The 23,480-nt window shown below is 46.5% G+C and overlaps 1 protein-coding gene across 1 annotated transcript in view; it reads right to left on the bottom strand.

Annotated features, from left to right (window-relative positions):
• The window catches only part of LOC118593387 (histone-lysine N-methyltransferase SMYD3), a 138,249-nt gene that overhangs the window by 80,974 nt on the left and 33,795 nt on the right, over positions 1 to 23,480 (bottom strand). The window contains exons 4-5 of the mRNA XM_036202815.1: positions 10,790 to 10,877; positions 5,117 to 5,291 (exon numbers count right to left, since the gene is read on the bottom strand). Of these exons, the coding sequence (XP_036058708.1) occupies positions 5,117 to 5,291; positions 10,790 to 10,877 (263 nt within the window). The remainder of the gene's footprint in view (positions 1 to 5,116; positions 5,292 to 10,789; positions 10,878 to 23,480) is intronic.

Genomic DNA, 23,480 nt, shown 5'->3' with positions numbered 1-23,480 from the left:
TGAGTCCCTGCCCCACTGCTAAGCAGTCAGTCACTGAGCCAGTGTTAAGACAAGGGCCGTGGCTGGTAGCTGGTCTTACTGAACTGACAGTTAACTGAAAATACAACTGATTAAATCACACACACACACACACACACACACACACACACACACACACACACACACACAGAGACAGAGACAGAGACAGAAACAGACAGACAGAGACAGAGACAGAGAGACAGAGAGAGCAAGCTCAAAATCAGTGCAGAGATCCTGCCAAAGACAGTATCATGTGGGAAAAAGTGATTGCACAGATAAAGGACAGACACCTATATCAGTAAGTGGAGAATAAATGGATGAGCTGACTCTCTAAAGTGTACCATAAAAGCTAAACAGTGAGTGCAACAAGAGAGCCAAATGCCCGCCCGGTGACCCTCGAGCACCATTTATTTCCCCTTCCCTGGAGAGATCTGGCTTGATGATTCTCTACATCCCACCTGTGAGTCCAGATTAGCAGTTCTAAACTGGGTACAGCATCCAAGAACCTCAACATCTAAGCGCCCTGAAAATGAGCTTCAGTGACAACAGACCCTGACATGAGCATCCTCAGATACTGACCTAAACACACCTGTGCTACATGAGAAGCTCGCAGGGCTTAGGCGTGTGTGTGTGTGTGTGTGTGTGTGTGTGTGTGTGTGTGTGTGTGAGAGAGAGAGAGAGAGAGAGAGAGAGAGAGAGAGAGAGAGAGAGAGACTGCCTCTGTCACCTACCCAGGTCTCCCTGTTTCAATGTGCAGCGGGCACATTCTTCTGGCTTCTCGCCCATAGTCCTGTTAATTGAGGGCAAACGCCACAAAAGAGCAATTGCCAGCCTCCGGAAGAGAAGCAGCTGGAAAGCAATGGTGGGAGGTGCTGGTGGGGTAACAACCTTACATTTTACCAACTTCTCAACTTTCCAAAAGCTTCCAAATTAAAAGTCACAAAAATGGCTAGCGAAATGGGAAGCTGTGCCACAGCTGTGTGGTTCTGGCAACCCCTGAGTTACAAACACCTGACTTACCACATGTCCTGGCTGCCACCACCCCCTCCAACCCCCCCCCCCCCGGCCGAATTTCACCTCTCCTCCTGCCAATGCCATTTTGACTGACAGGAAAGTACAGACACCTATCTGAGCTGGAATCTTGCCTTCTTTCCCTGGGCAGACATCCCTTCTCCCAGCTTCCTATGACACAGGTTTGTGTACATCTGCATGCAGAACTCGAGCATCCTTTTAATTGATCCTTCTCTGCATTTCCCCCAGGTAACTCACACAGTGTTGTTTCCAGTGCCACAAAAGGACCACTTATGAACAAAATGATTATCAACAAATCTTAGCTCCCAGGCTTTGATTAAGGGGATGGAGAAGGTCTGGATAGATTCTGAAATGAATTTAGATCAGGACTAATATAATTATAATAAATGAACAGATTCATCCTTTCTCATATTCCCTTAAGGATAAAGTGACATTGTGGTGGGTAGGGCACAATTTGGTGACAGCTATCCAAATTTAAAAGGAGTATAGTTTATGGTAGAGCAGGTGAGCACTTAGGAATTGAACAGCTATGCCATGTGGATCTGACCACATCGGCTCACAAAGGGAATCGAGTCGCTTGATGTGACTCATAGCATTGTTTGACACAGTGGATAGAATGGAAACAGAATTATGGCGCAATTCTGAGATGACCCAGTGTGTATCTGTTAAAAGAACGAGGCACATATACTTGGGAGCTGATCTAGACACTTCGTTATATTTCTAACTTGCCTTGTGGAAGATTTAATAAAAAGGCCGGTATTAAATTACATCATAAAGTTAAGTAAAATCTATTGAGTAAAAATAAATGAGTAGCAAAACAGGGGTTGAAAGCAGTGGGTTGGATGAAAATGGATCTGGACTCTGTCCTCCAAGGTCAACGGCCAAAGCTTAGCTGAGGTAAAAAAAAATGACAAAATGCTCCCAACTACAGACTTGACCTCAATCCAGGCACAGCAAATAGCAGACTGATATTGTCAAATTATTCCTGCAGATGGCAATCCAGGCACCTCTCGGTAACCCAGACCTAGCTAACTGTCCATGTCCTTGGCTAAATGGGAACAAGAGCCCACCCAGAGCAGTCACAGGCCACTGTGCAGGTGACTGATGGCACATGAAAACCATTGCCACCATCCCATTCCCTTCTTGTCCCAAGACTGTCATGTGGCCTACTGTCCTTATTTTCTCTTCTGAGCTAAAGGGAAAAGGACAACGTGTGTTCCTGTTTCTCTTCATTGTGTTGGTTCTAGACTGTTCCTAGCCTTTGGTTCTACAGGGTCTCTGCTGGCAAATGTCACAAGTCCTACTCACTGGAGGTGGAGCAGCACAGTGCACAGCACACTGCAAAGAAATCCCTCTTCAAGCCCTAGGAGAAACTGAAGCAGGTTTGGAAACTTGCCACTGTGCACAGGACAGAACACACACTCTGAGAGAGAGCATGACTGGCCGACACCACAAAAAATATAACCAGAAGTTTCTCAAATACAAGTATGGTGATGTATTGTGTTCCCCAATATACTGTGTCTCCCAATAAAATAAAGCTTGTCTGGAGATCAGAGGGAAAAGCTAGTCACTCTATAGAAGTCAGGCAATGGTAGCACACGCCTTTAATCCTATCACTTGGCAGACAGGGATCTATCTGGATCTCTGTGAGTTCAACGCCACACTGGGAACAGGGCTAGGCGTGTTGGTGCATGCCTTAAATTCCAACACCAGTTAACCATGGAGGTCTGTACAGACAGGAAGTGACAGAGTTGGGCAGGAAGAGGAAGTGATGTAGCTGGGCTCAGAGAGCAAATGAGAGAACAGGACAGGCATATAGGTATGGGTAGACAGGAAGTAGCTTACTTACGAAGCTGCAGAGTTGTGAGGTGAGGTTAGCTGTGGCTTTTCATATCCCTCTCATCTCAGGTTTTAACCCCAATTTCTGGCTCTGAGGTTTTGTTTTGTTTTTATTAATAAGACCATTTAGCAATTGGTCTACACACAAGGGAGTACACTGTGGAGGACTTGGCTTCACCTGTGTGGAAAGCTATCTGACTCAAGGGTTGGTCAATCAAACTGCCAGCTAATTGGGGCTAGGTCAGTGCTATGCAGAGGTCTCTGTAAGTGTTGACAAAAGATTCAAAATGAATTCAGAACTGTTAGGGACTTCTGGAAGGACAATTTAGATGACTGTTTCAGGCTGGCCTTGGCAGGGCAGCCTGGATGACGAAGAAAAGGGAACCATGGGCAAGAAGAATCTTCTACAAAGACCAGCCCCCCCTTCTGGGGGGTGCAGTACTGCCACAGGGCCTTGGAGGAAGGTGGAATTTCTCAGTCTGCAGCTCCTGGCAGGGGTCCATCCATTTACTGTGCTGCCTGTGTCCTGAGCTGCCGAAGCCAGGCCTCAGCCTTCAGAGATTGTGCCAACCATCTCAGTCCGCCTGCCGTGTCAACACCCAGTAAGGCTCTGAGAAAGCAGTCTTATCTCTCTGTGTTCGATTCAGACTTTCAGAAAACCCACAAGATTCCTCACCCTGAACAGACATTCCACTGCTCATGGGAAAGTCTCCGGTCTCAGCCCTCCAGGCAGTCAGATTAAGGCTGACTCACAGGCAGCTCCAAAGCTGTTCACCACAAGGGAACAAAAGCAGCCACCTGCCAAAGCCTGGGAACACCCTTGGGTCTGGTGCCACTGGCTGGCTTGTGGGTCTTTGACATCTACTTGGTAGTGGGACCTTGGTTATCTTCAGGCTCTTCTCGGCCCACATCTAGGTCTGACCCAGATCTGACTGTTGACCTCAGGTCACACAGGCTTGCTATCTCTTTCCCTGATGACAGTCTAATCCTGCTTCTGTTCTTGACATGCAGAGCCTGGTAACTTCCCTCCCGGCTGTCTGTCACCTGGGGCTTCCCTCCAGTGGGGACGGGCTGGGCCCCACCTGCCTCACTTTGAATCACTCCTTGTACCTGCTGTCCAATGTCCCAGAGGTCTAGACCTGGATCCTCCCTATGCTTTGCCATCTTTGGCTAGATTGCGTTGGCATCATCTGCAGAATGGGGAGGTTTACATCTTCCAGGAATGGTGCCTTGCTTTGCAGACACTGTCCCCTTTATGTCCCATGTATCCAGATGTCTCCTCCATGGCAACCTTGTCCTGTGCTGGGCACTGGGCAACCCTGATCTCAGACTATTCATCTGCCCCACGTTCTCCCACTGGCTTGCTCCCAGGCTCAACTTCTGTTCTTAGCCCAGAGAAAACTGGAGCCCCATAGCCAGGAGTGTCCAACTTCCAGAACTTGAGTTCAACCTCCTCTTCCCCTCAAAACTCCTCCAGATTACAAGACCACCTAGCAGCAAACACCCACCCACCTGGAGGAACTGAGCAAGGGCAAGAAGCAGTCAATCTCCACCAGGCATGATGGCACATTCCTCAAATCCCAATACTGGAAAGGGGTCTGAGGCAGGAGGATCACAAGTCAGAGGCTAGCCTGGGCCACAGAGTTAGATCTTTAGATCTTGTCTACACACACACACACACACACACACACACACACACACACACACACACTGATGAATTACCCATCATTCACCAACAGTTTCTTCTCTGACGCAGTGACCCACTGGAGAAAAGTAGTTACAAAGTGGTTATAAAGGTGGACAATCTGTATTCAAGCACTCTGACAAACATCAATTCTGGACCCACCACCACTGTAAACCAATCAAAGAGCAGCACATCCGCCTCCCTCACCTGGACCAGTGGTCCAAAGACAGGACTGAGTCACGTGTTCCTCTCTGCCACCCTCCCTGCTGGGCATCATTAGCATCACCCATTGCACACAGAGACAGTGCAGACATTTCTGAATTCATTTCTGAACAAGCACAGTGCCAGGAACCTGGAAGCAGCTTTGCCAACTGATGAATGTGTGAAGTAACAGAGGAATGAACAAAACAAGGTTTGGTTTCACGCGCTGAAAGCCAATGGGACACTGGATATGAGACAGGAGAGTCAGAGTTTCAACAGTGGCCATCCCATCCCGTGCGGAACAGTGAAGACCGCTGTGTGTCAGCCCTGCCTTGCACTCACCGGTAGGGCTCCATGGTGCGCATGGCGTAAAACAGGGCCTCCTCCAGCATTCCCAGGTTGATGCAGGCATCCATGGCACAGTCGAGCACCTTCAGCTGGTAGATGTTGATGTCGGGAAGCCGTTCAGAGTTGCTGCTTAAGATCGCCTGGCACAGGGCCAGAACCTGCTCCCACTCTGTTATTAACTTAGTTAAGGATTCATTGTCTTCATCAAGGAAACACAGAAGTAAGTGGAGATGTCTGAAACGCTGAAGGGCTCCCAGGCATGGGAGGGAGGAGGCACCCGTGATTCTGCACAGATGAGCTGCCTGGAAACATACTTGAGGGACAAAAACACATTCAAGTGGCATCTTAGGGAAGTAAACTCTATTTACATCAACAAACCATCCTCTAACCCAGTCTGTACTTTAGGAGAATTAAAATTCCCAAAGAAATATTCCTTTTCACACGGCTACATGTTCTCTCCTTCAACTTAGTTGAGAAATGAATGAAGGTGTTTAGTAAACTGGACCAAAGCTTTGGTTCAGCTTCCGATTATTTACTGTGGAGTTATTTCTGTTTAGGAGAGAGCATCCCTTCGGAGAAAGAAGCTTCTGACTCATCTGAGTCCTGGCCATGCATGGAGCCCAGCCCACACCAGTACACAGGCCTGCAGCAGATGCAGCCATCTGTGGGAATGCACTTTCAGTGGGTCTTATATTTAGTGTTTATTAGAAAACAAAGGTGACCCCAACCTATAGTTAACTGAAACAAAGGTATGCTTACTTTAAACCCAAACACTGGAAGAAAATATTAAAAGTTGTGCATGGTGGTGCACACTTTTAATCCCAGCACTTGGTAAGCAGAGGCAGGTGGATCTCTGTGAGTTCAAGGCCAGCCTGGTCTACACAGCAAGTTCGAGGACAGCCAGGAATACATAGAGAGATACCACTTCAAAAAACAACAAAAAGAGAGAAATAAAATATTAACAGTTTATATATGTGCACCATGAGCAAAGGAAAATGGTATCTTAAAAAGAGCAACAAGATCCACTGCTTTCTGATTAACCACATGTCAATTAGGTCAGTAATTAATTTCATGGAGCCTCCAGGTGATATTCCACTCCCCATGAGTTGTACCTTGCTTCTCAGGGTGGCCTCAAACTGGCTACAGTAACCAGTCTACCTCGGTCTCTACAGTAGCTGGGCCTACAGTAGGTGTGTGGTTCTTGGTTCAGCTGCTAACCTTTCCTCTGCAGACTGATACCCACCCTCTTACAGAGGCAGCTGGAGGCCTGGAGACAAGGGATCTCCTCCGTGGTCCAGCTGAAGGTGCATGTGCGGGACCCAAGTGGGGTCACCACCCAGCTCCTCTGATCCCTGTTGTATTGAGACTGGGCATCTCCTTGTCCCCCGCCCCCCACTTCCTACCACTGTAGCTCTCTATTCTTCTGCTTTGATGTTAGAATTCCACTTGGGGAAAAACATTTGAAAATTCAAACTACGGAAGAAACAGTGTAGATCTTCATCATCAATAGAACTTGGTTCAAACCTAAGCTGCTTCTACCATTTGTCAGATTTGGAGCTTTGGGAAAGTCAAACGCTTTGAGGTAGGCTGGAAATAAAACACCTGCCTTGGTTAAAAAAAAAAAAATCAAACCTAAAAATGGGGGGAAATCTTTCTGTGCCCTCTCATGAGCTAGGCAGAGTTCTGTGTGTCCTGGTCATTGTTGGGAAGTGTACTGGGGTATGCGAAGCATATGGCAGAGAGATGAAAGTCTTTCAACTTGCCTTCCTGTCACAGCCCTGAGCCTGACAGAGTGAAGGGAAAGAGGATGGAGAATGGAAGAGCATGGGGGATGGAGCCACCCTCCCCCTGGCTCTTCACAACTCCATGTCCCACGCACTTCCCCTAAACGTTGACTCCAGCCCTCTTCACCAGTGTCCTGACGCAGCAAGCCTTGCCCTGAACAGACAGCCCGTGTGTGCAAAGCTCCTCTATATTCTCCCCACAAAACCCACTTTCCACTGCTGGTGCCTGTACAGCCCTACTTCCAAAACATCAGGGAGTCTTTTTACCAACAAGCCACACCTGGGAATGGGGAGTACTAACTGCATGAAGCTGCCAGAAGAGATGTTTCCTCTCTGCTGAGGCACACCACCTTACTCCAGCCCACCATTTCCTTGGGAAGGATTTCAAGCTGAGGGCCTGTATGTCATCTCTTAGGGCCGAGTCCTGGCTCCGATCCTGGAAGGGGTGCATGTACTGAAGACAGTGATGTGAAGTTATTGACAGTTGGTGATTTTCTTTTGTGTTCATGTGACATGGATGCTTCGAGTTTGCTGAACGGATCCTCCAGAGGTTGGGGGAAGCGGTGTCTTAGGCAATGCACTGATTTTGAAACAGATTGCCATGCTAACCTCCGTGGCTTTTCATTCCAGGATTAGATGTTTGACAAACTGTCAGGAGGAATGGCTGTCTCTTACACAATGCCAGACATTTCTGTGGCAAGGCTTGGGCCTTATTGTAACATCGTTTGCTGGATCCCCATTGTCTCTTGTCTACTCATTTCCATAATGTACTCCACCTCAAGAAACTGAGGTGAGACGCCTTGCGAGTGGAAACCAGATGTGCTATTCTGTACCCACACACAGCAATACATCCATACACCCTTTGCCAAGCAGGAAAGGACTTCTTGCCAAGCTCCCTCCACAATACTGGCAACTACCTCCTGGCAAATAAGGTAAAACTTTTCATGTACACTGCTCCAGGGAAGTGGGAGGGAGGAACAATTTTAAGTACAAGATCCTTGCCAAGTTAATGCAGACATGTATCTGCTCAGAGATTTATCTGTACCACCTGTGGTGTCTACTATAACCACTGTTCCAGTGAGGCTGAACACTATACCAAAATGGACCCCAAAAGCACAATGGGGGCTTTCTTTCAAATGCTCCTAATGACTATAGGAGGGTGGGGACAGACAAGGGAGTGAAGACACTTGGGAATTAGTCTTTTTTTTTGGAGCTGAGGATCAAGCCCAGGGCCTTGCGCTTGCTAGGTGAGCGCTCTACCACTGAGCTAAATCCCCAACCCCGGGAATTAGTCATCTTCTTAAGACAGGCTGCCAGAGCAGGGTCTGTGCCCATCTAGCCATGCTACCCTGCTTAACATCATTCTGGTTCCCTTTGCATAAAAACTAATCCTGTGCCCATTTCCAGCAGGTTCTTTCCTTATGTGTGGCACACTGACCAGAACCAGGAGCACACCATGTCATCTTCTGTGTATTAGCACGTTTCTTCCCACTGAGATACTCTCCTCCATGGCTGGCCTGAAGTCCAAATCATTAATCTCTCTCAATCTCAATCTCTCTCTCTCTCTCTCTCTCTCTCTCTCTCTCTCTCTCTCTCTCTCTCTGTGTGGTGTGTGTGTGTGTGTGCGTGCGCGTGTGTGCATATATATACCTTCACTAAACTATGTATTGTATTATTCTGCTTTGTACCATTATAATGAAATATCAGATGCAAAATACCTTATTTTGCATACCAATAATAGGCTTATGAGTTCCAGAGGTTCCAGAACAAGTTCAGATGGCCCCACTGGTGTGGCCTCCAGTGAGGGCACCATACAGCCAAGGTGGGAGTGGGTGTCAGAATAAACATTTACATTTCAAGCCAGGAAGCAGAGTGAGGCTGATAGACCAGGACCTGACGGTCCCTTTGAAGGCCTTCTTCCCAATCAATGTCTTCCCAGTAGGCCCCACTCTTTACATGTCTGTCATACCTCCCACTAGAGGCACCCTGGGGGCCAGATTTTGACCTATGGACCTTTGAGAAATACTCCTCTGAACCACAGCTCAGAGTGATTTGCATAATTACTACCCTACTATGTGAGAGTTGCAGATGCTGGACTGTGTCTTGTAAGTTTGGCCTGAATCACAAGGTGGATTAGGATGAGCAAATACCTGACTAGCCAAATACCTGGCAGAGTCGGTTTCCACGTAAGCCTCATCCAGGTGAGACTGAGATGCTCCGTGGTCCGCTAAGGCCTGATTCCTGCTGCATAGGACCACAGAGAACAAGACTTCTCAGCAGTGGAGCAACTCTACATCTATGAGCGTCAACCCAGAGCTGGCTGTTTCCAGTACCTTCCATCACATTGACAGGTGGGGTTTCAAACTCCTCCTCCGTTCTCTGCCATTCCTCATAATGAATTTAATTCCTCTATAGCCCTATTAATATTCTATACCCCAGACTGAATCTGAGATTCTAGATCGGATCAGCCCAATGTCACCTCCTTTCTCATTTTAGAGTCTGTATTTCTCTGACTGCAGCCCAAGATCACAGTCATCTTTGGGGAGTTATAACATGCTTGTACACTTTATTAAATTTTACTATTTACCAGAGCCGTACAATCCGCTCGTGTGTTCTGCTGCCAAGCTTTATGCAGATTTACATGCTTCAACTTCTTGCCCCAGACAGAAGACTTCATATACACTCTTGTCTGAAGTTCAGTCACCATTCAGACTGCCAAGGATCCTCCTGATTCTGCTGTTCCTCCTCCTCTGCTGTCCTTCCCATCTCCACATGTGTGGAGAGTCTCTTCATCCAGGTCCAGAATCAAAGGCGGAAGAGACAGAGCACCCCAGAGCGAGGCTGGTGTCATTTGCTAACGGAGTAAGATGCCTGGATCTGCTAGGACACAGCGCAAATGTCTTGACAACTTCTTTTCAAAGTCTCTAATGGAATCTAGATGCAAACTTTACTTAAAAAAAAAAAATCTCTGACTCTGCATGGATTTGTTCTTAGTAAACTTCTCTTTTTTACTAACCAACTGTAGGTTCATTAGTAAGACTTAACAAGCCCACTGAGCTAATGATTTCTGTAATTACATACCTCACTATTAAAAGGAGAACCTACCTATCTTCCCACCCTTCACAGTTCTCTAACAGCATAATAAATTGGAAACCTTATTTGCAGATTTTGTTGGTGCCTGGGATATGTTCAGCCCAAAGCATCTGATGACCTTTTAGTGACCGTCTCACATTCTATAGTCTGGCTTGCCTGTAGGTCTCCCATCACATTTGCGTCTGAGTGGAGTCCTCTACAGACAGTGACCCCTGTTGTAGCTTCTGCCCATCCAAGTCCTGACCCTGATCTGGGAGCCCTTTTACACAGTAAAGCACCAAGGGTTGTCCCAGATGATCCATCACATGCTGTCTTCCTCTGCTCTGAACTCTGACCTGTTCACATCCCTTTTCATTCACACCAAGGGAAAACATCATGGAGAACCCATTGCTGCTGTTTTGTGACTGGTTTGTAGGTTTGAGGGTCACTGGTATTAATTTATAAGGATTCGAACATTCCTTTCCAGAGACTAAAGTGGTTGCAGGAGGAAGGGGGTCGAATGACTTTTACCTTTTGCACAGAAAAGGAGGAGGAGGAAGAAGAGGAGGAAGAGAAAACAAAACAAAACGCCAACGACTTTCCTTCCCACGATGACTGGGCCGTACTATTAACTGCTGGTAAGGTACTTTTAAGGTTCTGTGCTGATCTTACTGCAGTCCTCCTGGGTGGTTCCCCACACTGCTAGCTGGGCCAGCGCAGCACTTAGAGCTTTCAGACCTGGCCCTGGCTCCAGTGGCTCCCAGGAAAGCAGCAACCAACAGCCCGGCTGGGTCTGCAGGTGGAAGGATACTCCAGTGTGCCTTCAGCTCTTCAATTTTCTTCAGTGATTCTTGAACCTCCTTCCATATTTGCTCATCACCCGTTAGCATATCAGCATCCTGTTCGGGCCAAATGGGAAGACAGGCAAAGATGACAAATAACCCAATTAAAACCCGGGCAAAGGATTTGGACAGACATTTCTCCAAGAAAGACAAACAAATGGCCTACAAGCACATGAAAACATACTCGGCGTCATCAATCATTAGGGAAATTCAATTCAGAACCACAGTGAGATGCTCCCTCCTGCCCGGCAACATAGCTCTGACTTGCTATAGAAAGACAAGGAACAGGAGGTATCATTAGGGCTGCCGTGGAGCTGAGGGGCTGAGGCTCCACGGGCGGGTATGTACCGTGAGTGGCATGGCTTGGAGAGGTGGGCTTTTCTGCCCCTCGACACCCATCGACCTATTTGTGCTCCTTACTGTCTATGCCAAGATAATGTGGAATGGAGCACCACACTGCTGCTGTATGGCTGGCTTGCTAGGGAGCTTCTAGCAAACACAGAAACATCATGTTACCGGACAGTGTTAGCATCTCATCAGTCCTACTCCTGGGCAGGCAAGCCTGAGAAATGAGAACATGTTCAACCCGAAATGTGTGCACAAACATCTGTAGTCTAAAAGTATCCCCAAACGATGCAACTCGAATGTCTATCATCTGATGATGGACAGATAAATTAAAAACTCATCACACAACAGGCTATTACTCATAATAAACTATATGTTCTAAAATGGATGAACCCTGAACACATTATTTTGAGTGAAAAAAGCCAGTCATTTTGTGTTGGTGAGATGGTTCAGTGGGTAAAGGTGGCTGCTGCCACATGGGATGGCCTGAGTTCAAGCCCTGGGACCCATGTGGTGGAGGAGAGAACTAACTCTTAGAAGTTATCTTCTGATGACATATGTCCCATAGCATGCACATGCCCTCCCCCAATAAAATGAAATAAAAATATAACAAAAGACTCTTAAATGACTATACGTTATATGATTCTATTTATATAAAATGCCCAGACAGGGAAATCCACAGAAACAGAAGGTAAATTGGTGGTTGATTAGGGCTAGAGAAATTAGAAGGAACTGGGGAGAGACTGCTAATGGGAAGGATTCCTTCAGGGATAATAAAAGTGTTCTAAAATTGACCATGATGTTGGTTGTATAACACTATAGAGATTAAAAACCACTGATTTATATGTTGTAAACCGAGTGAACAGAACACTATGTGAATTATACCTCAATAAGCCTGTTTTGAGAAAGTATAAGAAAAAGAGATTTTTATAAAGCTGTTATTTGGGGCTGGAGCTCGGTGGTTAAGAACACTTGCTGCTCATCTAAAGGACGTGAGCTTAGTTCCCAGCACCTATGCTGGATGGCTCACAACCACCTGTAACTCCAGCTCCAGGGGAGTCAGTGCCCTCTTCTGGACTCCAGGAGACCCCACACTCATGTATGTACACAACCACACAGTCACATACACACAGAATTTAACACACACACACACACACACACACACACACACACACACACACACAATCTTTCCTCTAAGACCCATTCTTTTTTAGGAAACAGTATAGTGGCTGAGCATGGCTTATCAACACAGCCAGGATAAAGGAGGGCAAGTCCTCTACATTCATGTGGACCAATCCCAACGTCCACAAAAATCTGGGAGAAAACAAATATCTTAACTATAAAAAGTCTCATATTTTAATGATTTAAAGTGTGAAAAAAAAGCCATCGAGATGGTAGGCTATTGTTTATTAAGGCCTTCTACCTTTCCTGTTTGCTAATGAGCCCTCAGCATGCAGCCGAGTGCTGGGTACAGGGTAGGTGTGTGGTGTGGTGCCGGCTGTGTTGTCGATATTGTCCCACTTCATCTCCACACAGCTCTCATATGGGTAAGGCCATCCCTGGTGTATTCATAGGTGGGGATTGGGTGCAGGCCACCGTGGGCCAGACAGTGAGGCCCCCTGGTCTTCAGAATACTGGAAAGCAATGAGCAAATCAACAGTAGAAAGTGTGATTTCAATTCCAAGTAAAATACTTGTCCCTTCAGGTCACATGGTATCTGCCACTCCCACCCCCAATCCCTGCATGCCCAGTATTCCATGAATAAAGCTTTGAGTCTGAAACTGGATTCAGAAAGATTATAAGATTTGCCCCTCCTAACCTCCCAAATCACAAAATCACAGAAGCAAAGCTTAAACCTAGTCTGAGTCCCCAAGTCTGTGTTCTTGTCACATACTCTCCTTCCCCAAACTCTGCTGTGGCCTCTGCATGCTCAGCAAGTTGTTACTTCCTTACAGTGTCCAACACATTAGGTACCTGTCACTTGTGATGATTACAACCTAAGTTGGTTAAAACTACATAAAGTAAAAAGCCCAGATCCTCAGCTGTCCTAGCCACATTTCAGGAGCTTGTGGCCACACACTGGACAGCACATTGGGCAGTGCTGTACCCACAGGATGCAGAAGCTGATCTTAGGATGGAGGAACACGGCAGACACCACTCGATCTATCATTCAGTATCACATTGCTCTGCATGGTGTCCAGGAGGAGCTATCCAGGAAGCTAAGTCCTGGCAAGGATGGGGATGGTCAAGGTGAAGGACAGGCATCTTCCTGGAGACTCTCAATGTGTCTCCCCAGGAACACAGCAATCCCTGTGAGAACCACTGTCAGAATAAGTCTGTGGTACCAGATGTGTTAACATTATCCTGATGTTCAAGTCAAGAAAACAGAAAAAAAAAAAAAGGTATGAAAAACATGATTCCAAGTGCAGCTGAGGTAGACGGTGTGCATAAGACGTGAGGGATGTGTGTCTGTGAACTGGGGCTTCACCATTCTCTGTCTGTGCTATGTGTATGTGCAATGTATATGTGCAATAGAAGTCAGTTTTGGGAAAAGACTCCGCACATGCATTCTCCTTTTAGGAGATCCTACAGGCAAATCCATCTTTGTGTCCACAGAAGAGGTGGGGGTAGGGTGTCTGTGGAGAGGTGCACACCAGTCTCCCTCTGTTCTTCTCCAAGATCATGGTCATCACCTAAAGTCTCAGTTTGAGCATCTCATCCTCCTGCTTCAGCCCGTCACACTCATCCATCTTTAAATGTGCCCATCTTGCTTGTTAGTCCCTACAGTGGACAAAAGATCCCAAAGGTACCATGTCCTGATTCCCCAGAACCTGTGCTGCTAGGTCACCTGGCAGAGGGGACTGCATTGTAGATGGGATTACGAGTTCTTTACAGATGATTATAAAACAAGGATTATCCAATACAATTAAAAGTAGGGGAGGGAAGCTGAAGAGGAAGTCTGTGTGTGTGTGTGTGTGTGTGTGTGTGTGTGTGTGTGTGTGAGAGAGAGAGAGAGAGAGAGAGAGAGAGAGAGAGAGAGAGAGAGAGAGAGCGCGAGAGCGCCAAGGAGAAAACCAGCACACACATCTTCTGGACTTCTGGCTACTGGGGCTGCACACAGCCCTCCCTGATCCTGAAATTAATTAATTTGATCAGTCATTAACTCTATTAACATGTAATGAGTGCCTACTAGGAACTGCTGTAAGCACTGGGGTGGAGCAGAAAAAAAAAGTCAGCCAATCATGATGTTTACACAGAAGAGATGAGATGGAAGAGGGCTGGGGGTCTGGGAGAGTTTCAGAGAAAGTGTCCAGGGAAGGGCTTGCTGAATGTTGTTTGAGTACAGGCAGCTGAGGTAAAGGAGCAGCAGATAGGAGCCATAGAGAGAAGGACAGCAAATTGTAACACACTGAGGCAGGGGCAGGCCTAAAGGCGTGGAGGTCACTGTGGCCCAGAGCTTGTGGGCTGCAGTTTACGTGGATGTGGTATCTGCCACAGTTATGGGTCAGTTTCCTAAAGCTAAACACGGGTCTTCAGTTTTCTAAATCTCACTTCTTCTCTGTCCTTTTCTTTCCCCAACACATTTATCAGACTGTGATTACTCCAAACCACAGAGGAGGCACACACACACACAAAAATCTTAAGGGAACCATGCCTAACAGTGACTTTGAAATCTTCAAAAGGATGATGGGACTCCACAATGATGATGCCACATGGACTATGGTAAAGCCATTAACACCATGGAAATATCGACTCTGGACTACAAACTGCTCAGGACAATTTTGAGATGACTGGCTGAGATGATCCAGCCTGACAGACTACTTGAACAAGGACTTGAAACAAACCCTGCACTTTATCATTATGCAGCGACTGAACAAATGATACAGGACTTGACAATTTAACCCAAAAATAGAGTTGAGGTTTTAAAAAAAAAAAAAGAAAGAAAGAAAGAAAGAAAGAAAGAAAGGAGGAAGGAAGGAAGGAAGGAAGGAAGGAAGGAAGGAAGGAAGGAAGGAAAAAAAAGGAGAATATAGATATGAGGTAGATCACTGAATCTACCCTGAGATAAAAGATAAAGAAATAATAGGATAAATGGGTAGATCATTGAATCTACTCTAAAAAGAGAAAGAGAAAGATGACAAAAGGTAGATTACTGAATCTATTATGAAAAGAGAGAATATGGATATGATAAGATAAAAAGGGAGATTATGGAATCTACTTTTAAAAAGGAACTATTTGTTTTAAATAGCATAAGTAATGAAAATTTTTTGTCTGAGTTTATCAAATGTTAATGGACTAGACATTGTTAATGTAATTCTTGACTATATTTGTATATACTTATTGGATAGTGTTTCTTGTATTAGTTATAACCTTTCTTTAAATTTTAGACAAAAACAGGGGAAATGTGGTGGGTATTGTGTTCCCTGAAATATTGTGTGTTCCCCAAAATAAACATATCTGGGGTCAGAGAACAGACAGCCACTAGAACAAAGCCAAAAATGGTGGCTAGAAAATGGGAAGAGTAAGCCATAACAGAAGTTGGGTGGTAGTGGTACACGCCTTTAATCCCAGCACTTGGGAGGCAGAGCTAGCCTGATCTCTGAGTTCAATGCCACTTTAGAAACAGCTAAGCATGGTGACCCATGCCTTTAATCCCAGAAACCCAACCTTTAATCCCAGCGAGTGAGGGCAGAAAGAGAAAGGTATATAAGGCGTGAGGACCAGGAACAAAAAAGAAAAAGCGTGTAGTTAGTTAAGCGTTTGGTTGGTTAAGTGTTCAGGCTTTGGAGCAACACAGTTCAGCTGAGATTCTTTTGGATGAGGACTCAGAAGCTTGCAGTCTGAGGAAACAAGACCAGCTGAATAAATGGTGAGGTGAGGAAACTGTGGCTTGTTCTGCTTCTCTGATCTTCCAGCATTCACCCCAATAACCTTCCTCAGGTTTGATTTCATTAATAAGAACTTTTAAGATTCATGTTACAACAGAGCCTTGCATGGTACACAGCTCAGCTGAATGACCTAAGAGTGGATCTGGAATAGGAGATGTCTACTTGGAAATTTCGAGATGCCTCTTTCGTGTGTCTCAATCCTCCCATCTCACTTGTAGGACATCTGTGCCCGGACAGTCACGAAGGCTGAGGAACACACACACACACACACACGGCTTCTACCCGATTGCCAAGGCTGGATTGGAGGCTGCTGGTCTGGCTCCGAGCCCAACCTCCTTCCTCTAGACCATCTTCAATCTGAATTTGCCTTTCTCCTGGGCTTGCTTCAAGGGTGAAATTTATCTGTGAGTTAAGAATCCGAAGTATCTTCAACCATGGTCCACTACTTGCATTGGGAAAAACAGTAAAGATCCTAATGTGGACTGCAAACAAATCTGGCGTGTGGGTGTAAGATGAGTGAGACCATGGACCCAAAAGAACGCAATTTTATATGGGAATTACAGCTAAACGTGCCACCAGGAACACAGTGTGATGGGCTGTTCCTGGAGGATGACCCTAAGCCTTTATTTACTTAACAAACACAGGGTCTCTGAGAGCGCTCTCAAGCATTTGATGACAATGGTGGCCCAGGGGGCTTAGTGTTGGAGCTGGAGGAGGCCATGCTCAGGGCTCAGAGCTGAAGCTAACACCTGCTGGAATGTTCTGCACTGCTAGTCCCTAACTCTCTTCGCTCCTATAGGCTTCTCACATCTGTGCCCACAGCGGGGTCTGCCTCACCTCTCCCAGCACCAGGCTAGAGGACCACACTCAGTTGTGTATGCACACATACAGAATTTGTGAATATCAGCAGAAAGGGAAGCAGGGCTTCAGCCTTCCATTCTTTTCAGTGCACAAATATGAGAGAAAACGAATGTGTTCATCTCCCTGATCCTGAAGTGTGAAACCAGTGAACATAATCTTTGTTTCTATTTTTATTTTTCTTATCCAAAGACACCAACAATACTTGCTATCAGTCAGGACAACTTATCTAGGAAAAAGAAAATCCTCTTCAAATTTTAGCTTTACTAATTATAGGGCTTAAATAGGTGGCCCTCCTATCTGCCTTTAGAAGATGGGATAAAACGTTCATTTCATGTGTATCTATCTCTAAAGTATCAAATGCATTACTATGGGCTGGAGGCACAGCTCAATGGCAGAGTTTGCCTAGCACATGCCCAGCCCCGGGTTCCATCCCTAACGTTACAAATCAATGTAATGCAAAGCAAGGCAAGACAATCAAACAAAACAAAGATCAAGTTTTCTACAAATGATAAAAGATAATTCAAAACATAAGCTGAAGGATTCCTAAACTCCCAACACAGTCTCAATGAGAGGTTGTCTACATTGAGTTGGCTTATGGGCATCTGTAGGGGGGAATCATCTTAACTACTTTGACTGATGTGGGAAGAGTCACCCGAAATATGGGTGGCATTTTCTCACAGAAGCCAAGATAAGAAACAGGAAAGGAAAAAGGTTTTCTTTCTTTCTTCCTTTTTTTTTTTTTTGAAGTTTTTCTTTCCTTGCTGTGCCTTTAACTCTTGCTAGTGAGGTCATCTACTCTGATGTTGCTGCTGCTGCTGCTTATTCGTCCACTGATGCTAGTATGCTAGAATGATGCTCGTATTCTTTGGTTTCCAAAGTGAACTGAAGACCTTTGGCTGACCCAAGGGATGTCCTCCAAAGCCTTCTTTTCTGTGACTCAGTTTCCTTACCTGGTGACCATCCCCCACTGGACCAATCAGAGACTGAGGCTGCACAGAGCCAGCTGAGTCCCACTCCTGGTGGCCACACTCTCCCACAGACCTTGGGAAGTCCTTCAGCAGCCAGTCTTCATGCCAACAGTAAAAGTGTGGAAATAGCTAAGTGGAGGCCGAACTAACAGCTGCCCTCAGGTAAATCTGAGTACCCTTTCCTCCTGACCATCCAAGTTCTTCATACTCCTCCCCCCCCCCCCCCCCCGCCCCGCCCAGTCCATCAGCCACCCTTCGCCATCACCTACGTGCCCTGCACACCCACGTGGCCCGCCTTTGTTTGGCACCTATTTTTCAGACAGAGGACGGCGTCACCGATGCTCCCTCAGCCTCCACCCCTCACTGTGTCGGTTGTTCCCATTGTCCCTTTAGTCCTCAGCCCTCACTGCCCTGCACCAGGGCACCTCTGCCCTGTGAGTCAGCCTGACCATGGAGCCCGGAAGCCAGTCTGCACGGTTCCTATGGCAATGTGACGTCAGTTATTATCTAGTCAGACTGTCTCTGAACTAGCCCAGGACTCTCTGAGGGAGCCTGACCTACTCAGATCCGACACCCAGGGCCACTTGGTAAGACACTCAGTGAGTGCGTGGTGACATAATGGATGAGTAAGGAGAGTGAACTAGCTATCATGACTATATTGGAGAAGGACATGTTTCCACTACAGTGTGGTATTTACTAAACACCCAGATACTGGCCATAATTTAGAATCTAAAATGTGGCCAGCCAGCACAAGAAATCCCACACTGGCTCAGGATCCATACTTTCAAACAACAGCAGCAAAGTCTGGCTGGAGAGCGGGCTCAGTGAACTTCTCTGGCTTCTACCAAAACATCATTCTAAGCCACTTCAAGCTCTCTTGACCAAACTTCCCTGACACCCTCTCCCTGGATGGATTGAGGTCATACACACCCCTGCTACGCAGATGTTAAACTGATAGCCCAGAGTTGGTTTCCTGAATGTAAAAGCAGATGATTCCACAAAAATCTCACCACCACATAAAAGATGCCAATCAACACAGCTGGATTCAACCAGCCAGATGTACACACCAGGACTCCCAGGGGCCAGTGGTCACCATGAACGAGAGAGCCAGGTTTCCTCCATAGGGTGGGGTCCTGGCACAGGTGGTGGAACACATCCTTGGGGAAGCAGCCTCTGGCGACATCAGATGAAGCACTGGGGCATCAACGCAGGTCTGTCTTGCAGCGGGAAGCCACAGACAGCTGTGCTTGCTGTTGGAACTCTTGTGCTAGCTTCATTTCAGATGGTTCTTATTAAAAGGAAAAGGAGAAGGAGAAAGGCAGGCTGCCTCCCTGTATTTCCTGTTAGCCAATCCCCATGTAAACTCTAATTAGATTGATTGGAGAGAGGAGACTAGTATAGGAAGGAAAATTAACAAACGTTTATAAACTTTCCTAGTAATGCTGTAATTCTAGAGTGTTAAAGGGAAGGAAGCAAGTGCTTTTACTTTTAAAAAAGCAGCAGAAGGTTCAAGTAGCATGCCTGTTCTCTGCAGAGAAGCTGAGAGTCCCAAAATAAAACCCAGGATGGAAACATCTAATCTTTAGTATCCTTGACTGTAGAACTTAGGTTCATGGATAACATACTGGGACTAATAGATTAACATACAGGCTCACTAAAAAAACCTTTATGATTAACAGGAAATAGCTCAACTGGAACCAATTTCCACTTCCTTTGGCAGAAATAACTGAAAGCAGTTCAGATTTAACTTAGGGGGAAAATGGTTCTTTCATAACATGGAAAAAAGGCTAAAACTAGAGCATTCACTATTGTATCAACCCCAGAGCAGCCAATGGGCATAGAAGTCATGAAGGGAAGTGGAGGAAGAGGAAAGAATGTTCTCAACTTGAGATAGAATCAATCACTGTGTGTTCTAGTCATTTGCGAGCAAATGTACCTTTGCTTTTCACTCTGGCAGAAACTGGTTCTATGCAACTCCACAGTTCTACAAGGCAACACATTCCACCCAATCTCGGTTCAGAATGATTCTCCAGCTACAGAGAACTTCCAGGAGGAAAGTGGGGGTCAAGTTATGGCAGAGCTCCGAGAGTCGAGAGTCGCCACATCCTTTTACACCTGCAACCCCCACATCTCCGTCTCAGAGAAAGGGCACAGACTTCTACAAAACCAGGTCTACATGCATTGAAAAAGGAGTATCTGCAGGGTTAGGGCTGTTTGAGAGCCGAGCCTCACCAGTGGGGCCTGCTGAAGACTGACTGGCTTTTCCATGTAGCATTTTGCAGGACACGGGTGGGCATGGCAGACCAACATGCAAAGGCAGTTAAACATTACGTGAGGATATTTAAGGAGGCACCTCCATGCACCCTCCCTCCTACTGGAAAGATATGCTCCTGAGAATGCACGATGGGCCCCTGGCTTGGCTTCCAAGAGCACGAATTCCAACACATTCTTTTCACATTTGTGGAGAAACTCTCAAATGGATGACTCCAGCAGAGTCCTGCCAGTCTCCTTCTGTAAACACGAGGTGGGAGGTTTGAGTCTCTGGGAAAAATGCAGAGATTTTTACAGGAAAATTGTCCTAATGTAGGCAGCCATTAAGATAAAGTACACCCCCAAGTTTCAGGACGGATTTTGTTTTAATGGAGACTGAAACCACGGCCTCGGCTCCTTAATCTTTTTTATGTCCCTCTCCAGGGGCAGCTGCTTTCACTCACCTCCACGAACAGACAGGAAATTGCTTTAAACTGCTACAGAACGGATTTGAGTTAGCTTTAAGGGGCGACATCCTGGTGGCGGAGGGTAGGATGGGCTATAGGCAGTTGCTCCAAAGACACTGAAAAATCGGACGAGGGGTGGCTATGTGCTAGAGTGCTTGCCTAGCTGTGAGGCCCTTGGTTTGACCCTCAGCTCTGAAATAAAATAGGCGGACAATAGCAAGTCCTGTGCATGAGGCGTTGTGTGGCAGGAGCCACAAAAGCAGCATGGAGGAACTAAACTCAACTCCCAGCTCTGCCGAGGGCCAGCTGCAAGACCCAGAGCTAGCAGTCAGTGCCTGAAGATTCAGCTTCCCCAGGTGAGAACCTGATTGCGGTTACCATGGAAATGGAAACTAATCATTCCAGTTCACTGGTCACTTACTTAGGTGTCTGCTGTGCCTGAGGAGAGTCCTTAAATTCTGAGAGTAGAGACTTTGGGCATCCGTGGTTGTGTAAATTGTTGCAAGCCCCTTTCTTTTCTTTTCCCCCTTCATTCTATTGTTGAGCTGATTTTTCTCCCACACCACCATAGCCAGAGCACAGAGAGCGCGTGGTACAGGACAAAGATTGTACTCAACATGGCGCTACATGCTGCCAACCCAAGACTTTGACTATGGTTGTTTAATTCATGTGTTTCCTCTAACATCCATGTACATAATAATCAGTAGGGACAATATCCCAAGCCCAGGCCATTTATGGTATTGGCTTATCTCCTTGAAACAAGCACATCAGATTACTTAACCTGTGGTCCTCAAACAAGTGGGGGGTTTAGCTGGGGTCCACACTAGCCATTTCAGATCACGAGTCCTGGGACACAAGTTGAGAGACACTTTCAAAGAAGGTCATTGCGGGATAACCAAAGGCAATTATCTCATTAGGGATCAGAAGCCATGCCTTAGTATCAGTGCAGCTGCCAGAAGCCTACTAATCTTTTTTTTTTTTTTTTTTTTTCCTTTTTTCAGAGCCGGGTTGCACAAATCCACCAGAACTTAGGTATGTTTAATAGGGCAGCACCAAAAATCTCAGACCATATGTCAAGAGAGCAACAAGTTCCAGAAGATTATGTCACGGTTTGAGGAAAATAACATCAAAACTTTGCCTAAAAGTAGAGGGGATCCATTTTGTCTTCTTCCAGTGACAGCAATTAATTCCTGCAGAGGCCTGCTTTCTGGAGCCTGGATGCTCCTGGTGGTGCGGGTGGGGGGCGGTCACTGCAGTCACTCCCAGGCTCTCTGGCTGGCAGGGACCACCTCTGTCTGGGCTAGGGAGGCCAGGAGGCCAGGGCATGGCATAGCTCTTCTTTGTCCTACCTCATAGCCACCAGTGACCCTGCTCTGAACCACCAAGACTAGGATGCTCTTCCTAGCAACTGTGCATCCCATGGAAGGGACGTGCTGTCTGGCTGTGTGGCGCCCAGTCACCAGAAAGCACATGTCTGCATTTTATATTCCCGTAAACTCCAGTCTGGCCCTCGGCCAGGGACCTCTTTGTAATGTCAAAGATAAAAGCTCTGGCAGTGTTTGGCACCCTGCCCCCACCTCCATTTTCTTGTAACCATCTTATAAACCAAGCATGCATGACTGTTAGCAGGGCCTTTCAGACAGAGGGCTGATGGAGTTCCATAAACATCCCCAAAGGGTGAATGGAGGTATCCTCATGACACCAGAAAAGAAAGGCTGGAGAGTGGCAACTGATCTCACACAGGACCTGCTGGGAATTATGGGGAAATCTGGAAGTACAGACTTCAAATGTATCCTCAGAACATTCTAGTCCTCAAAGAGTGCTCACTGAGCCAGAGTCCTGGGCACCTTTCATTAGAATCTGGCATGCTGACAAAGTCAAATCTTTTTGTCCCCAAACAGTATAGATACAAAGTATACTGATGTAATGTAAGGTCCTTATCAAATTTTGGACATTCTAAAATGGCACTTAGGGTATACAAGATGGTATTTTTCTCTTCTCATCTCAAGGTGCCCAGTGCTAGGGGTACTGTCTGTGGTCACCCAAGAAGACTTGGGAAAGCATTATTTTCTGAATGATTTTTATTTTCTTTTTGGGTCATGCTCTTTGTGTATCCAGATTACAGGGCCCAGGCCATTGCCATTTTACTATCCATTTAACATTCCAGATGACTTTGAAAATAAAAACTTAATGTTAGTAAATGTTCATAAGCCGAAATGTGTAAGGGTTTCTTTTTTGGAAGTAAGCTAATATAAAAATCGCTTTCTCAGTGCAAGAACATGGGTAGACAGGACCCAGGAGAGCTCTCTAAGTGAAGGCTTCAGTTACCTGTCAAGGACAGGGGCTGGAATGTTCTGCATCTGCTTGTCTTTCTACATCAGAGGCTTTGGTTCACTCTGGGGGGCTTCAGCAGACTTCCTCTCCACTCTGCTGGTAATGCACAGGCAGACAGTCACACCCACACTCTGCACAGGCAGACAGTCACACCCACACTCTGCACAGGCAGACAGTCACACCCACACTCTGCACAGGCAGACAGTCACACCCACACTCTGCACAGGCAGACAGTCACACCCACACTGCACAGGCAGACATTCACACCCACACCGCACAGGCAGACATTCACACCCACACTCTGCACAGGCAGACAGTCACACCCACACTCTGCACAGGCAGACATTCACACCCACACTCTGCACAGGCAGACAGTCATTCACACCCACACTCTGCACAGGCAGACAGTCATTCACACCCACACTCTGCACAGGCAGACATTCACACCCACACTCTGCACAGGCAGACAGTCACACCCACACTCTGCACAGGCAGACATTCACACCCACACTCTGCATAGGCAGACATTCACACCCACACTCTGTA

This window comes from Onychomys torridus, chromosome 11 (assembly GCF_903995425.1).
Source record: "Onychomys torridus chromosome 11, mOncTor1.1, whole genome shotgun sequence".
Classification (NCBI taxonomy): domain Eukaryota; kingdom Metazoa; phylum Chordata; class Mammalia; order Rodentia; family Cricetidae; genus Onychomys; species Onychomys torridus.
The sequence above is the reverse complement of the archived record's forward strand: the minus strand, read 5'-3'. Positions and strand labels throughout refer to the sequence as shown.